The sequence below is a fragment of the Carlito syrichta genome, unplaced genomic scaffold (assembly GCF_000164805.1).
Source record: "Carlito syrichta isolate Samal-C Ts95f unplaced genomic scaffold, Tarsius_syrichta-2.0.1 Scaffold153714, whole genome shotgun sequence".
In the NCBI taxonomy this organism is placed as follows: Eukaryota; Metazoa; Chordata; class Mammalia; order Primates; family Tarsiidae; genus Carlito; species Carlito syrichta.
The window spans coordinates 124227-138648 of record NW_007097810.1 but is presented as its reverse complement, the minus strand read 5'-3'; the positions used below and the strand labels follow the sequence as shown (position 1 = coordinate 138648).

General features: G+C 41.9%; 1 protein-coding gene across 1 annotated transcript in view; it reads right to left on the bottom strand.

Moving 5' to 3' along the window:
- Positions 1 to 243: 243 nt before the first annotated feature.
- Positions 244 to 14422, bottom strand: part of LOC103252189 (disintegrin and metalloproteinase domain-containing protein 23-like) — a 37139-nt gene continuing 22960 nt past the window's right edge. The window contains exon 3 of the mRNA XM_008050810.2: positions 244 to 380. Within this exon, the coding sequence (XP_008049001.2) occupies positions 300 to 380 (81 nt within the window). The 3' untranslated portion in view covers positions 244 to 299. The remainder of the gene's footprint in view (positions 381 to 14422) is intronic.

Sequence of the window (14422 nt, the reverse complement as noted above, 5' to 3'; positions counted from 1 at the left end):
ATAGTGATGATTAAATATTAACCAGCATTACTTCTAATAGTTATTCCATTTAAAATCATAGTATGCAAGTGCTATATTTGAGATATTTAACATGTTAAATGTTATATGGCTTTTCTTTCAGAAAAATAAAAAAACAGAATTCATCACTCAGATATTCACATTTTACTTTACGTGCTCTATGACATATAATCAGCTAGAAAATATGAGCTGTTTCAACAACAAACATCACTTTGACTAAACCAATGTTATAAAATAAAGTTTTATTGTACCCACTTCTTAGGAGGATCATGACTGAATACTTACTTGTTCAGTACAAGGTCAAGAATGAATTTGGATCCAAAAGCTTCAATCTGGAAGCTTGCCTGGGCCAGATGGACAGCCTGTGGATTCAAAAAGACAAAAAGAACCTTAACTTACTTTCCATCTTTAAGGCAGATTATATTCATATCAAGAATGATATTTGAACCAAATGTTCTCACTCATAAGTGGGACTTGAACATTAATCACATTAGCACAAGGGAAGGATTGGCAGTCGATGGACATTGCCAGGGGAGGGAGGGGGAGGCACATAGCACCAAACTGGAATCGGAGACCCAAATCTCACCTGCACAAAGCCTGCTTGTGTAACTAATTCTGACTTGTACCCCACATAGCTATAATTTTTAAAAAAGTAGGCCCAGCTTGATGGCTCAGCCTGTAATCCTAGCACTTTGGGAGCCGAGGTGAGTGGACTGCCTGAGCCCACGGGTTTGAGACCAGCCTGGGTGACCTGGTAAGACCTCGTCTCTACAATAAATCAAAAATTAGCTAGGCATGATAGGGCACGTCTGTAGTTCCAATTACTTGGAAGCCTGAGGCAAAAGGATCACCGGAGCCCAGCAGGTCATTCCAACCTGGGTGGCAGAGTGAGACTCCAGCTTAAAAAAAAGAAAAAAAAAAAAAAAAAAAGTTATATAACTAAAATAAAAAATGATATTTCAAAGGAACAACTTTTGGATGTATCAATTCATTTCTTTATGTGGCAATTCATTTCTTCAGGAGACCAGGTGCATTGTCATGGCTTTGCTGGGAAAATCTAAATACTTGGGCAGCAAAGAGCTAACAAGCAACCAGTCCTTTAAAATGAATCCACTGAGATAAAAACCAAGAACACATTCTTCTGGGCTTCCAAAATGACCATGGTGAGTTATGCAAAAGTCTGACTAATTAGAGCTGGAAGTCAGCCTGTTTTGTGCACAAAGCTCTCTGATTCTTTCTGCACACCTAAGTGAAAACGACGCCAGGACTCTGTTCTTCAGCAGGAATTGAAACTTTCTCTGGAACATTCTCTAAATGCTGTCTCAGCAGAATGTGACAGCAAAATGGGACAGGACAACCTTGTAACTTCAGAAAGCACTGAGAACCTAGCCCTTTTGAATGCTAGAGTGTACATCCCCTTAAAGAGTCACACATTTACAAATACTGTCATTATTATGTCTTAACTCAAAATACAAAGATAATTCCATATAAACATGAATTCTGACTAAGTGTGTTAGAGATTAGTAGAGTTCATAGAAGCATCTTGAATAATGTAAATTAACAAATCAGTGAAGTTTTGTCAAGTATTGCCCAACATAAAACCCTCCCGTGTCACCCTATCAGGAAAAAAAGACAAGGATACATGCGATAGCCTCACCCTCTTCCTTTCCCAGATCACTCCTACAGCACAGCAGGTGTTGCAAATCATCTGTGAGGCACTACATGCATGGCAACTGGACACGGTACAGACACACCAGGCATCCCCCTCCTACGCCTCCCATTCCCACATTCCCCCAGCATCACCCATGCTCCTCTCAGTCTCCCCCTCCACTTTTGATTCTCCCTATTCGTCAGTGGTACCACACCTGCATCACTCGCCAGGACACCTTCCCTCACGCAGTCTTCGTGACCAGGACTCAAGGACCACTTACATATCCCTCCCTCCATCTATCCTTCTCCATCCCTCCCGTGGATACAAACTCCCAGATACATATCACAGGGGTCTTGCAAACAGGTGTCAATGGCAACCCTTCCCCCAAATCTCTGACCTTTCAAGTAATTCACCAAATTCATCTCCAAGACTATTTTGCCATGGCAAATCCATAAGACGCTCAAATAAACCGTGTTTTCTACTTCTAGTCAAGCACACTGCCAAAGCAGTCACTCACTAATAACTGATACAATGTAAAAAGAAAATTAACAAATGTTAAAAGGTAAATACAAAGCAATGAGAGAGAAGGTTCCTGAAGCCTTAACATGTGGGACACCAAGCCAAAAATTCCAAACAGTCACACAGAGCAGGGTCCCCACACTCATCCTGGGCTTCCTGCATCCAGGCAACTGCATGACAGAGGAAGGAACTTTGGACTGTCAAGTGTGAACTCTGCCAGCAGCAGCAGAACTTCTATTTATTCTAAATAGCCATTAGTGTTTAATGTAAATTCATTCTGTACCTTGAAGCATTAATTTTTACATAAAGATATTTATACAGATGAATAATTTATACAAGGAGATATTTTTCAGTTCTAGCTCCAAAAAGGTTTTTCTTGAAGCAAGTAAAACTTTCTGAGAATAAGATAGGCCCATAAGCATATTTTCCTTTAAGAATATTATGGGCTGAGCACAGTGTCTCATACCTATAGTCCCTACACTTTGGGAAGTCGAGGTGAGAGGACTGCCTGAGCCCAGGAGTTCGAGACCAGCCTTGGCAACATGGCGAGACCTCATATCTACAATAAATAAATACATAAATAATTTTTAAAATTAGCTGGGCATGGTGGTACATGTCTCTATTTCCAGTTACTTGGGAGGCTGAGGTGGAAGGATCTCCTGAGTCCAGCAGTCAAGGTTGCTGTAGTCATGATCATACCACTGCACTCCAGCCTGGTGGCAGAGTGAGACTCCAACTCAAAAAAAAAATAATGCGGTAGAAAAGAGTTCACTAATGGTACCCTGGTCTAAAAAAGATGATAACCATACTCCTTGAGCACTAAGGAGAACCTGACAGTGACTCAGTAAAAGGCTAGTTTTACAGCAAATAAGCAGTGAGCCAAGTACAAACACCAATGACATCCTGCTGCAAAATAAGTCTGGCACTGAAGCAGTACCCATCGTCTATAGAATTGTAGGAGTTAAACAACTGGGTCATTGTTAAAACAAGTTTGTATCTCATCAACATGACATGTTTCAGTAACAGAATTTAACAAAAGAGCTAGCAAAATAATATTGGGTTTTCCTTTTGCTTTTTCATTTACTCATTCCACACACATATTAAGTCCCCCCTTGGGTATAAGTATGGCTGGGACACAGCCACTGCCCTCAAAGAAGTGACAGAGAAGCTAGTAGACCCACCAGCCTCAGCTTTTGTAGTGGGCCCCAGGAGAAGAGGGGCCCAAAAAGGCTCCACTGACAAGGTGCACAAAATTTCAAAAGATGAGTAAGAATCTGCTTGCCAGGAGAATAGAGAAAAAACACTTGCAAAACTAGAGTCAAAAATGAATGTGGGAAAAGAAACCTTTTAACATTTTTTTAACATGAATATGGCCTGTAGGAAAATGGTTTTCAGAGGAAATGTCAAAGAATGAAACTGAAAAGGTTGGCTGGAGACCAGCAGGCTTTGTGTGACATGTTCGATGACATAGACAGTGACAACTATGCACATGTGGCCAAGACAGTGAGCTTTCCCCTAAATGTTCATTCCCCCCACTCAGTCAGTACCATGTCTGGAACATGCCATCAATCGTCATCATCGTCATCATCACCACCATCATTACCATCCTCATCACCATCATCACCACAACCATCACCACCACCACCACCACCACCACCACCACCATCACCACCATCACCATCATCACTATGACCATCACTATCATCACCATGACTATCACCATCACCACCATCACCACCATCACTATCCTCATCACCATCCTCATCACCATCACTACCACCATCATCACCATCATCATCACATCAACACCATCATCACCATCACCATCATTATCCTCACCATCATCACATCACCACCACCGCCATCATCACCAACACCATCACCATCACGATCGTCACCTCCACCATCACCATCACCACCACCACCACCATCAGCAGCAGCACCATCAGTACCATCATCACCATCATCACCATCATCACCATCATCACCACCACTGCCAACACCACCACCACCATCACCACCATCACTATCACTATCATCACCATGACTATCACCATCACCACCACCATTGTCACCATCCTCATCAACATCACCACCACCATCACCACCACCACCACCACTACCACCACCATCACTATGACCATCACTATCATCACCATGACTATCACCATCACCACCACCATTGTCAACACCCTCATCAACATCAGCACCACCACCATCACTATCCTCATTACCATCCTCATCACCATCATCACCATCACCATCACCACCACCATCATCACCATCATCATCACATCAACACCATCATCACCATCACCATCGTTATCCTCACCATCATCACATCACCACCACCACCATCATCACCAACACCATCACCATCACGATGGTCACCTCCACCATCACAATCGTCACCTCCACCATCACCATCACCATCGTCACCACCACCATCAGCAGCAGCACCATCAGTACCATCACCACCACCATCACCACCACCACCACCACCACCATCACTACGACCATCACTATCATCACCATGACTATCACCATCACCACCATCACCACCACCATTGTCACCATCCTCATCAACATCATCACCGCCACCATCATCAACATCCTCATCACCATTACCACCACCATCACTATCCTCATCGCCATCCTCATCACCATCATCACCACCATCATCACCATCACCATCATCATCACCATCATCACATCACCACCATCATTACCATAAACACCATCACCACCATCACCATCATCACCATCATCATCATCATCATTCAAACATTAACACATTATTCTCCAGAACAACAAAAGCAATTTACCAGACCAGTAACAACATACCTGTTTCTCCATAGGAGAAAAAAAAATCTGATTTCATCATTTTTATCAGGAAGAATGTTTTAACATTTTGACTTATTTTAATTCTAAGAGGCAGCACATATTCTATAAGTGATTTAAGATTTCCTCACCATATTCATTTTCTATGTGCATGTATCAAGTGGAATCAGTATTTTCATCTAATACATGTGTATCCATTTTAAGTAATTTCAATACATTGATATATGTTATTTTTCTTATATTGTTTCTCTTTCCAGTGCTGTACATTACACAATTACATATAAAGTACAGATTCTTCTCTGTACCAAAATAAATACCTGGCGAGTACTTTTTCCTATCATTCTGTATTTCTGCCCCATCTTAGACACAATTAAGATAGCTTCTCATTTCTGATTCTATGTTATTCCATTTCAATTTATCACTTTTTCTTTAACAAAGTACTATGCAGTTTTGATAAATGTTCATTTTAAATGTTTTCAAATCATGTAAAGTGTGCCATCATCATTATTGTTTTATAAATTGCATTGTTGATTACAAGTTCTTTATGTGATATTAACCCACTTCTTTCAAATGGTAGGAAAATTAGAAGAATGGCTGGGATAAGTAGCCATGTAATCTACAGTCATGTCACTTTTAGTTGATTGAATAAGACTTTAGAGCTGATTAACTGAACAGTATTACTAAAGCCCACTAAAAATACAAAGACTACCTACAGTATTGTTTCTCTTTTACAAAAAAGGAACCACACACAGTGAGGTTTCGAAATGTGTTCAGTAATACAAAATCAGATCCCAGGAATACTTCAGGAAAGAGTTCATGAACCACAGGTCCCAATCAGTTATTTTCTCTTTTGAGATATCTCTTAAACAACCTTGTTTTTATAAGGACATTCACTATAATAGCTCTGTGGAAGAAGCAGGGTCTTATAGCCATAGAGTATCATTTCTCATCAAGAATGAGCACATCCCCAGGCTCAGAATTACCACCCTGGAGGACTGAGAACAGCTGTTACCCAAGCACTTTGGTATTTTTATTTTAAGTCAGAATTTTCTTGTCTGTTGACAAGAAATTACAGAGAGAAATTACAGGAGCTCTGTAAACAAAAACAACTAAATTATATACACAAACCTCCTTCACTGGAGAACAATGTACACATCTTAACAATGTGCTTTTGCTTTTGTTTTTTCTTGCTAGTAGACAGCACCTATGGAATAGTACTCAGTAACCTTGGAAGACTATTAGACTCCTCAGGCAAGGCTTGCTACATACTTTATTATCAGGCAGTGTTAGGATCTTAGGCAATCATACATGCACAACTGTGTGTCAGGCACAAGGCACATGCTGAAGAGGCACAATTAACATTTTCTTGGAATTTGAGTTCTAGAATAGTTAATATGGTCATGGAAAAAGAAGAAAAATGGACCACTGTATCTACTTCTAGAAATAAGAAGCAGGTGTCTGGAAAAAGAAGAAAAATGGACCACTGTATCTACTTCTAGAAATAAGAAGCAGGTGTCTCCATGCAACTGCCACAAGTGTGTAACAGACTTCTTGGCTGCTCAGCAAGGGTCTGTAAGTTCCATAGAGCAGTGGTCCCCAACCCCTGGGCCACAGACCGGTATGGTCAGTAACCTGTTAGGAACCAGGTCACACAGCAGGAAGTGAGCAGTGGGCAAGTGAGCGAACTTTATCTGTATTTACAGGTATTTCCCATTGCTCACATTACCATCTGAGTTCCACCTCCCTGTAAGATCAGCGGCAGCATTAGATTCTCATAGGCGCTCAAACCCCTATTGTGGACTGCGCAAGTGAGAGATCTAGGTTGCACACTCCTTATGAGAATCTAATGCCTGATGATCTGAATTCGAGCTGAGGTGATGATGCTAGCACCGGGGAGCAGCTGCAAATATAATTAACATTAGCAGTGAGGTTTGAATGCACAGAAACCATAATAAATCAATTTTTAGCTGACATATAAAAATAATTTCATAATTTCATAATAATTATTTCAATATTTATGGAAATAAAGTGCACAACAAATGTAGTCATTTGAATCATCCCAAACCCATTGCCCTCTCCCTGCATCCATGGAAAAGTTATCTTCCATGAAACCAGTCCCTAATGCCAGAAAGACTGGGAACCACAGCTGTGGAGTGTGCCTATGACTGGAACTGAAATGAGAAATGGAAAGTTAACAGTCTCCAGAATTCAAAAAATATTAAGAGACTGAATTTTATAATTCAGGAGAAATTGAGGCACTTGGAGAACTGAGTTTCTACAGTAAGGATCACCACATTCTCTGAGCACATTTACTTCAGCATGTTCTAACTCATACATGGTCCGAAAAACAACACAATTTGAAAGTGGTTTCTCTGCCCTTAGGATCTATTCCACTTATTCAGGGAGACACTCATTTAAGTAATGAAGGACACATGCCTAGAGTGGACTATCAACAGACAAGAAAATGCTGGCAATGGAGGTAGGAAGCCCCTTGGGGTATCCAACAGACCTAAGTAAAGCCCAGTGGAAAGATTTGGGCTCTGCTTCCTAAGAAGAGGGCTGTGATCTAGGCTTCTAGCATGGAGGGTGCTAGAGAGGAGAGGCAGCCTTGGAGTCAGAAGCCAGGACTTGCAGAACTGTCTTTCCCACCAGAAGGAACTGTGATGACCATGGAGCTGTGGACCATTCTTTTGTTTTTATTTCTTTCGTTGCTATGACAGTACTGTTCATTCAGTGTTGATTAAAAAACTGGATACCGCATACATGTTGTGTGTGTGCAGGCATGTGTGACTGTAACCTTTTCAGGAATATTTTTTATTCTTTTATCTGTTGCTTGTGACTATTTTTCTTACTCTTACAGTTTTTCAATAGACCCTTCAAGAGTTTCTACTCCAGTTTCTTCAAATATAGTGGAGACAGTCCACAGACTCTCAAATGTCACCTTCTGAGATTGAGGGCATTTGTGATGTTTCAGAGAAGACAGATTAGGAAATTCTCCAACTGATATGACAGGAGGAGAGCCAGTGGACCCGGTGCCATGGGAGCCTGCCTTGGAGACAGCAGGCATGGAGGCAGAGGACACTCGGCTGGGAGGCCTGGCTCTGAGGAAACCTGCCTCATGGACAGCCAGGCTTGAAGTCAGAGGGCGCCTCACTGGGAAGCCCTGCATCAGCTTGGATGCTTGGGATGTTTTCCTTTTCATGAAACAGGAGACACAGAATCTGGTAACCCAAATAATTAAATACCAGTGAGAAATCAACGTCAAGTTTAAACAAAAGTAAGTTTGAGGAAAGTAAGTTGCTTTCTTTAGCTTGTAGAGACTTTTCTAAAGAGGACTGGTCTGGGTCTACCCTGAAGCTGGAGAAACATAAAAGTCCAGCTTGTGGACCTTTTTTCTGTGTAATGCAAAAATCTCACTATGTGAATATATCTTGGGAGTTTCCAAGTCCAAAAGAAAATACCAATAGGTCACTTGTAACTGCAATCCAGTTCTAATCCCTTCTTCTAACCTCTTGCACTCAGAGACATCTTGCAGATCCCCCACCAGCAACTCAACCACACTTTTTTATGAAGTAATAAAAGACAAATAACTTCATATTAAATAGTACAGCATTGGAACCAATTATTTTATTGTAATGACATTTGGCTTATAGTGCAATTTTGTACATTGAAGAACTTTTTATGACAAAAAATTCAAAATTTTATATCTTGTATTTTTCCAACATGTAGTAACATGTGAAACCATCACCAACATGTATTGTAGGCCCATTAATACATGTTGTGCAATAGTAATTTGTTTGATGTCTTCCACCTAATGCTTTTCTTTTCTTTTCTTTTCTTTTTTTTTGAGTTGGAGTCTCACTCGGTCACCCAGACTGGAGTGCTGCTCCCAGCCACCGCAGCCTCGACCTGCTGGGCTCCAGTGATCCTTCTGCCTCAGCCTTCCATGTAGCTGGAATTACAGGCACGTGCTACAACACCTGGCTGATTTTTTTATTTATTGTAGAGATGACGTCTCACCAAGTTGCCCAGGCGGGTCTCGAACCCACAGGCTCAGGCAATCCACTCACCTCAGCCTCCCAAAGCACGGGATTACAGGCTGGGCCACCGAGCCCAGTTCACCTGATGCTTTTCTATTCGAGCAGACAATGCAGTCTCTTTTTCTTTCTCCTACATTAATAATATGCAATTTATTGTCTAATCTATACACCACTGTGAAAGCACTTCACACATTATCTTTCTATATAATGCCAACTGATATTTCTTTATGTATATACCCCATTTCCTTGTTTGCTTTTTCATGCAATTCAAATGGAAAACTTCAAGGAAACATACATTTTTGGACAATTTGTGCAGGCATAAGTTTGTCTTATATAATCACCAGCAATCTTTTTATGTTCCCTAAAGGGGAAGTCCAAGTGGTTTTCTAAGTTTTTAATATCCCCTTAGAGGGGACATCTAAGTGCAAAAGGCTAAATTGACATGTTGGCGACCGCACTGACCCAAGTCATCATAAAAACAACGTCTTCTATTTTTTATATTTTAATCATGTCATGTCGATCCAGAGCAACACAACACCCCATGAAGCTGGTAGGGCAGATGTTTTTAACTCCCTTTTATAGAAGAAAAACATTTTTGAAAGGCACAGAGAGATGAAGTGGCATTTTTGTGCAAGGTCATGCACCAAAGGAAGAAGCGAGAGGCGTCGGCTACAGCTCACTGAGGAAAAGTGCTCATCCAGGCCAGAGGTCCTTAAACCTCTGAGCCTCAATGCTTTCTGGTCATCAAAATATAAATAATAACAGTTGAACAGCAGCATGTGTGTGAGGATTAAATGACATAATAATGTAACAGGAAGTCGTTAGAAAAAGCTGGTCACATTAAAAGCGCTCAGTAATTTAGGAAAGAGACACAAAAGCGGGGGTGGGGGGAGTGTATATTAACATTCTGGAAAGGATCTCAATCAGCCCACCTCAAAACTCTCCCACAGAGAGCTGGTCACCACCTTTTAGCAAATTTCAAGGTGCATTCCTACTCTGCAGAATTTTCAGATTTTATATTTTTATAGCAAATTTCCATTATGGGTTATGCTCAGACCTTGTTCAAGTTGTCGTGTCTTTAAAATAATATGAATCATTTTCCTGAGAAGTGAAACAGCTGCAAACGTTACATGAAGGCAGTTCTGCAAATTAAGGTAATCTACTGAACATTCTTGCTGAGCTGCATTTAAATAGGTAGCTCGTGGGAGAGAATATCATTATGTTTCCTTCTAGCATATTCCAGCTGACAGTATTATGGACCCATGAACAAATCAGCATTGAATACCTACTTTGTGTGAGATACTGGGACAGATGTAAAGCTATGGAGAATCGGTATTTATACCAAAGGATGATAATCTGGTTGGAAAAATAAGATGAGTAACCACAAAGAGTGAAAACTATAGTATGCCAATTAAATAATAATAGTAAATATTATTTGCAAAGATGCCACATACTATGTAAGCATAATTAATTACCAAATTTGGCGTATGGGTAACAAATGCACTTGAATTTGGAAAGTGAGGCAGCTAAGGGCCAGAGAGAGCTGAGAATGGCCCACAGGAAGTCTTTCTCATACTGAAAGACAGAATTCAGACACATCTAGGACTGACTGATAGGATGGAATCCAAAGTGTTTCTAAGTGTTTGCTGACAAATAGATGCTTTAAGAAACATGTCTTCAAAGTAAAACACAGGATGCCTGCCATTCTGGAGTGTTACCCTGCTATCTGAATTGTAGTGAGAATCAGAGATGACAGCTTATCATAAAATATTTCACAAGATTGATAAGTGGTATGAACACATACATGTCCCAAAAATGCTCACGTGCTCTGTTCATCAACCTCTCTGTGCCTTAAACAAGGAAGTTGAAGTCATAGCCTGCGAAGGAGTCCAATGCATCTGCACAGCCAACCCTTCTCCCAGGAGGGAGGTGGTCACAGTGGGACCCTAGGCTGTGCCAAGAGCCAAGACAGAACATCTACCCTGAGAGAAATCTAACCAACATCCAATGGTCCAATCTGATGACACGAAAAAATAAAAGCATGAATTTGGGGATTTTAAGTTCTGACTAAATCTTTACAAGAGCTGTTTTCTAAATAAATCCATTTTAAAGAGATTCCAGATTCACCTTCCTTCCTTTTCTTGCCTTCCCAGCTTGAGGTGCTCTCCAAGTTTAACAGACAAAAGATGGACAATGAAGAGGAAGAGGAGCAAGAGGCATCAGTAATCCAGGTAGGTACTCCAGTGAGTAAATCACATTTGCTGCACTACAATTATTTTGATTCTTCATGGTCAGCCAAGAAGAGATGCTCTACATAGTCCCAGGGCGGTAGGTGGGAAGTCAATCAAATGCTCTCCGTAATGACTATTTAGCAGCCTGGAAGACTTGGTGACAACACACCTTCACTGTCAAAACATCCTTGGACATTTACCTTAAGCGTCCGCTACACACTCACCCTTAGTGATTGACATGTGCTGGATATTAAGCTGAAGATGCCCACTACAGAGAGATTAAGTCACAGGCCTCCAGGGCACTTGCTGTGCAATGGACAAAGCAGTGCATGTCTCGGCACCCTGCACTGTGCAGTTCTCATGTGCTTTCTGGAAGATGAGTGAAAGTACAGCTATGGCAACAGTTGCCATGGAAGCAGACCCTTCTGTTGCCTTTCTAGATAAGCAAGTCTGATGTGACGCATTAACCTTGTAGCTGGGGTGTGACTCACCTTGTGCTTTTCCTCGTCAGCTCTGACAACACCAAACTGCAAACCTTAAGGAGTATCTCACTCCCCACAATCCCTTCCATCCTAATGTGAGAACGTGTTTGTCTTTCTAGCCAGAATTATTGAACACCCACTAAATAACTTAAATAAAAGAATGAAATAAAGTGTAAGTTTTGGAAAGCAAAAGACACCAAGCTTCACGCTCCATGTCTGTGATTCACAACACAGCAGTTTCCAAACTGTGCGTAGAGAATGGGAATACTATCCTGAGTGGAAAAAAGCCTCCCCTGGGGCCACACTCTAGGGGAGTCCTGCCTCCCCAGTCTGCCTCCTTTGGTTCTTGGAAGTTTGGCTATGACAGCCCCATGGACTCAAGTCAGTTCAAATACCTCTCCAGGACAACAGAAGGTTGTCTAACTTGCATCTTGATGATGACAGCATAAGGATTGTTAAGAATGAATAATTCTGAGACCCAGTGTGAGAATTTTGGCACAGCAATTGCACAGTTCACTCAAGCACTGCTGTATCTAGCAGTCATCAATGACACAGTATAGACTCAATTATTAATTTCCAGCTCTTCCTCATTAAGAAGCTGCTGAAAGCAGGTAACCAAATGAGACTGAGCAGCCCAGGCCAGACATCTAGACTCTCAAAACCTTGATTCTAACCCTTGTGCGTATGTCTACAGTTCCCACCGGTGCTTTTTGTTGGAATCTCTATTATTTCCATTTGCAGAAATGTTTCAGGCTTTGCATATGAGACTGCTCAGAGTTCATCCTGGATACCCAGCTGCCTGACAACAGCATCCCAAGAGGTCTTCATTCTTTTGGACTACCCCCAAAAGTCATGCATTCCTAGGGCAGAGCTCCCTTTGTCTACACAGACACAAAGCTACAGACTTAGAGGAAGCCCAGTGCTCTCTGGTCCTCAGTGTGTCTGGCTCTGTCCTGGCTCTGAATTCCAACCCTGTTATAACCATGAATGTGTTGTATTATGCCCCTCTGAATGGAAAGAAAAATTATTAAATTGGGGTCAGGCCAAAAGTGGATTCCCCAGTTTACAAAAATGAAGGTGTCATTTGACTTCCTAGTAGCACTAGCAAGGCCTGTTCCTAGACACAGAGGCTCACAATCATCTTGCTTCACAATCTTACTCAAAACAAATATGGACACTACACATACTTTGCCCAAAGTCAGATGTAGAAAAGTTACTATGGATGTGATCTCATGTTCTCTGACCTCCGGCTTCCATGGAATTCTGCGAAGTGTCACCCATGCAGCCTATACTCACACAGTGCTTAAAAGCAGCATTTAGAATACTGACCACTGTGCAGAACATCCTACCTACCTTAAAAAGCAAACAGTAGCTCTCACCATGTCCATGTAATGTTTCAGGGTTACTAAAACTCCATTTTTATTATCAAATGGGAACCCAGAATTACATGGACCCTTGAAGACACAGAAATAGAAATAGTGCTTTGGAAGATGTCTATTTCCTCAAATTATATACTTTCTCAGTGAACTCTACATGATACATGCGGTTATCCACTCACTCAACAAATAAGTATATGTGCCGACTGAGTTCAGGCAGAAGTGGGTTTTTCCTCAACCACTGCTCCACCCACCCACTCACCCCAGAAGAAATACAATCAATAAACAAGTAAGGGCAAAGCAAGTTAGATGGTGCCAAGTGCTCCAGGCAAGAAGACTAAAGTAGATAAAGGTCAAGGGGAGTGAGGGAGTGCACAGAACAAAGGGGACAGTCTTAAACAGAACTCCCGAGGAGGGGACATCTGACGGAGGGGACATCTGACAAACGCTGGGTGGTGTATGGAGAAGTCTGGGGACAGGAGACAGCTGGTCTGAAAACCTGGAAGGACCATGCTTGCTCAGTTAAAGACCAGCCGTAGGCCAGCCCCAGCCGGGGCCAGGGGAGGGGGTCATGAGGGTGTCTTCGGGCAGTGAAACTGGAGACCAATAAGGGTTTAACTGGGCAGGGCTGTACAGGCCACAGGAAGAACTGTGCCTTGTACTCCTAATGAAATAGGAAGTCACCGAGGATTCTGAGGAGTGACATGATCAGGTTTTCATTTGTAAATGTTTGCTCAAAGCTATCATGCTGACAGATGAAAGGGGTCGGTGAAGGGGAGGAGGCGGAGGGCCCAGTTAAGGGGCTGCTGTAGTACTCCAGCCAGGAGCTGATAGGGTAGGATGTGGTAATAACAACGGTCAAATTATGAGTAGAAAGTGAAAGCAGGTGGGGCACTGTGGCTCACACTTGTAATCTCAGCACCCTGGGAGGCCGAGGTGGGAGGATTGCAAGCTCAGGAGTTCGAGATTAGCCTGGACAACATAGCAAGACCTCATCTCTACAAAAAATTCAAAAAATGAGCTGGATGAGGTGACTTGTGCCTGTAGTCCCAGCTACCTGGGAAGCTGAGGCAGAAGGATCGCCTGAGCCCAGCTGGTTGAAGCTAGGGTGAGCCATAATCATATCACTGCACTCCAGCTTGGGAACAGAGTGAGACCCCCAATTTAAAAAAAAAAAAAAAAAGACCCACAAAAGTGAAAGCAGAGGCAGCAGGAGGCTTACAGATTAAGAGTGAGTCATGGAGGAAATGGAAGAACCAAGGAA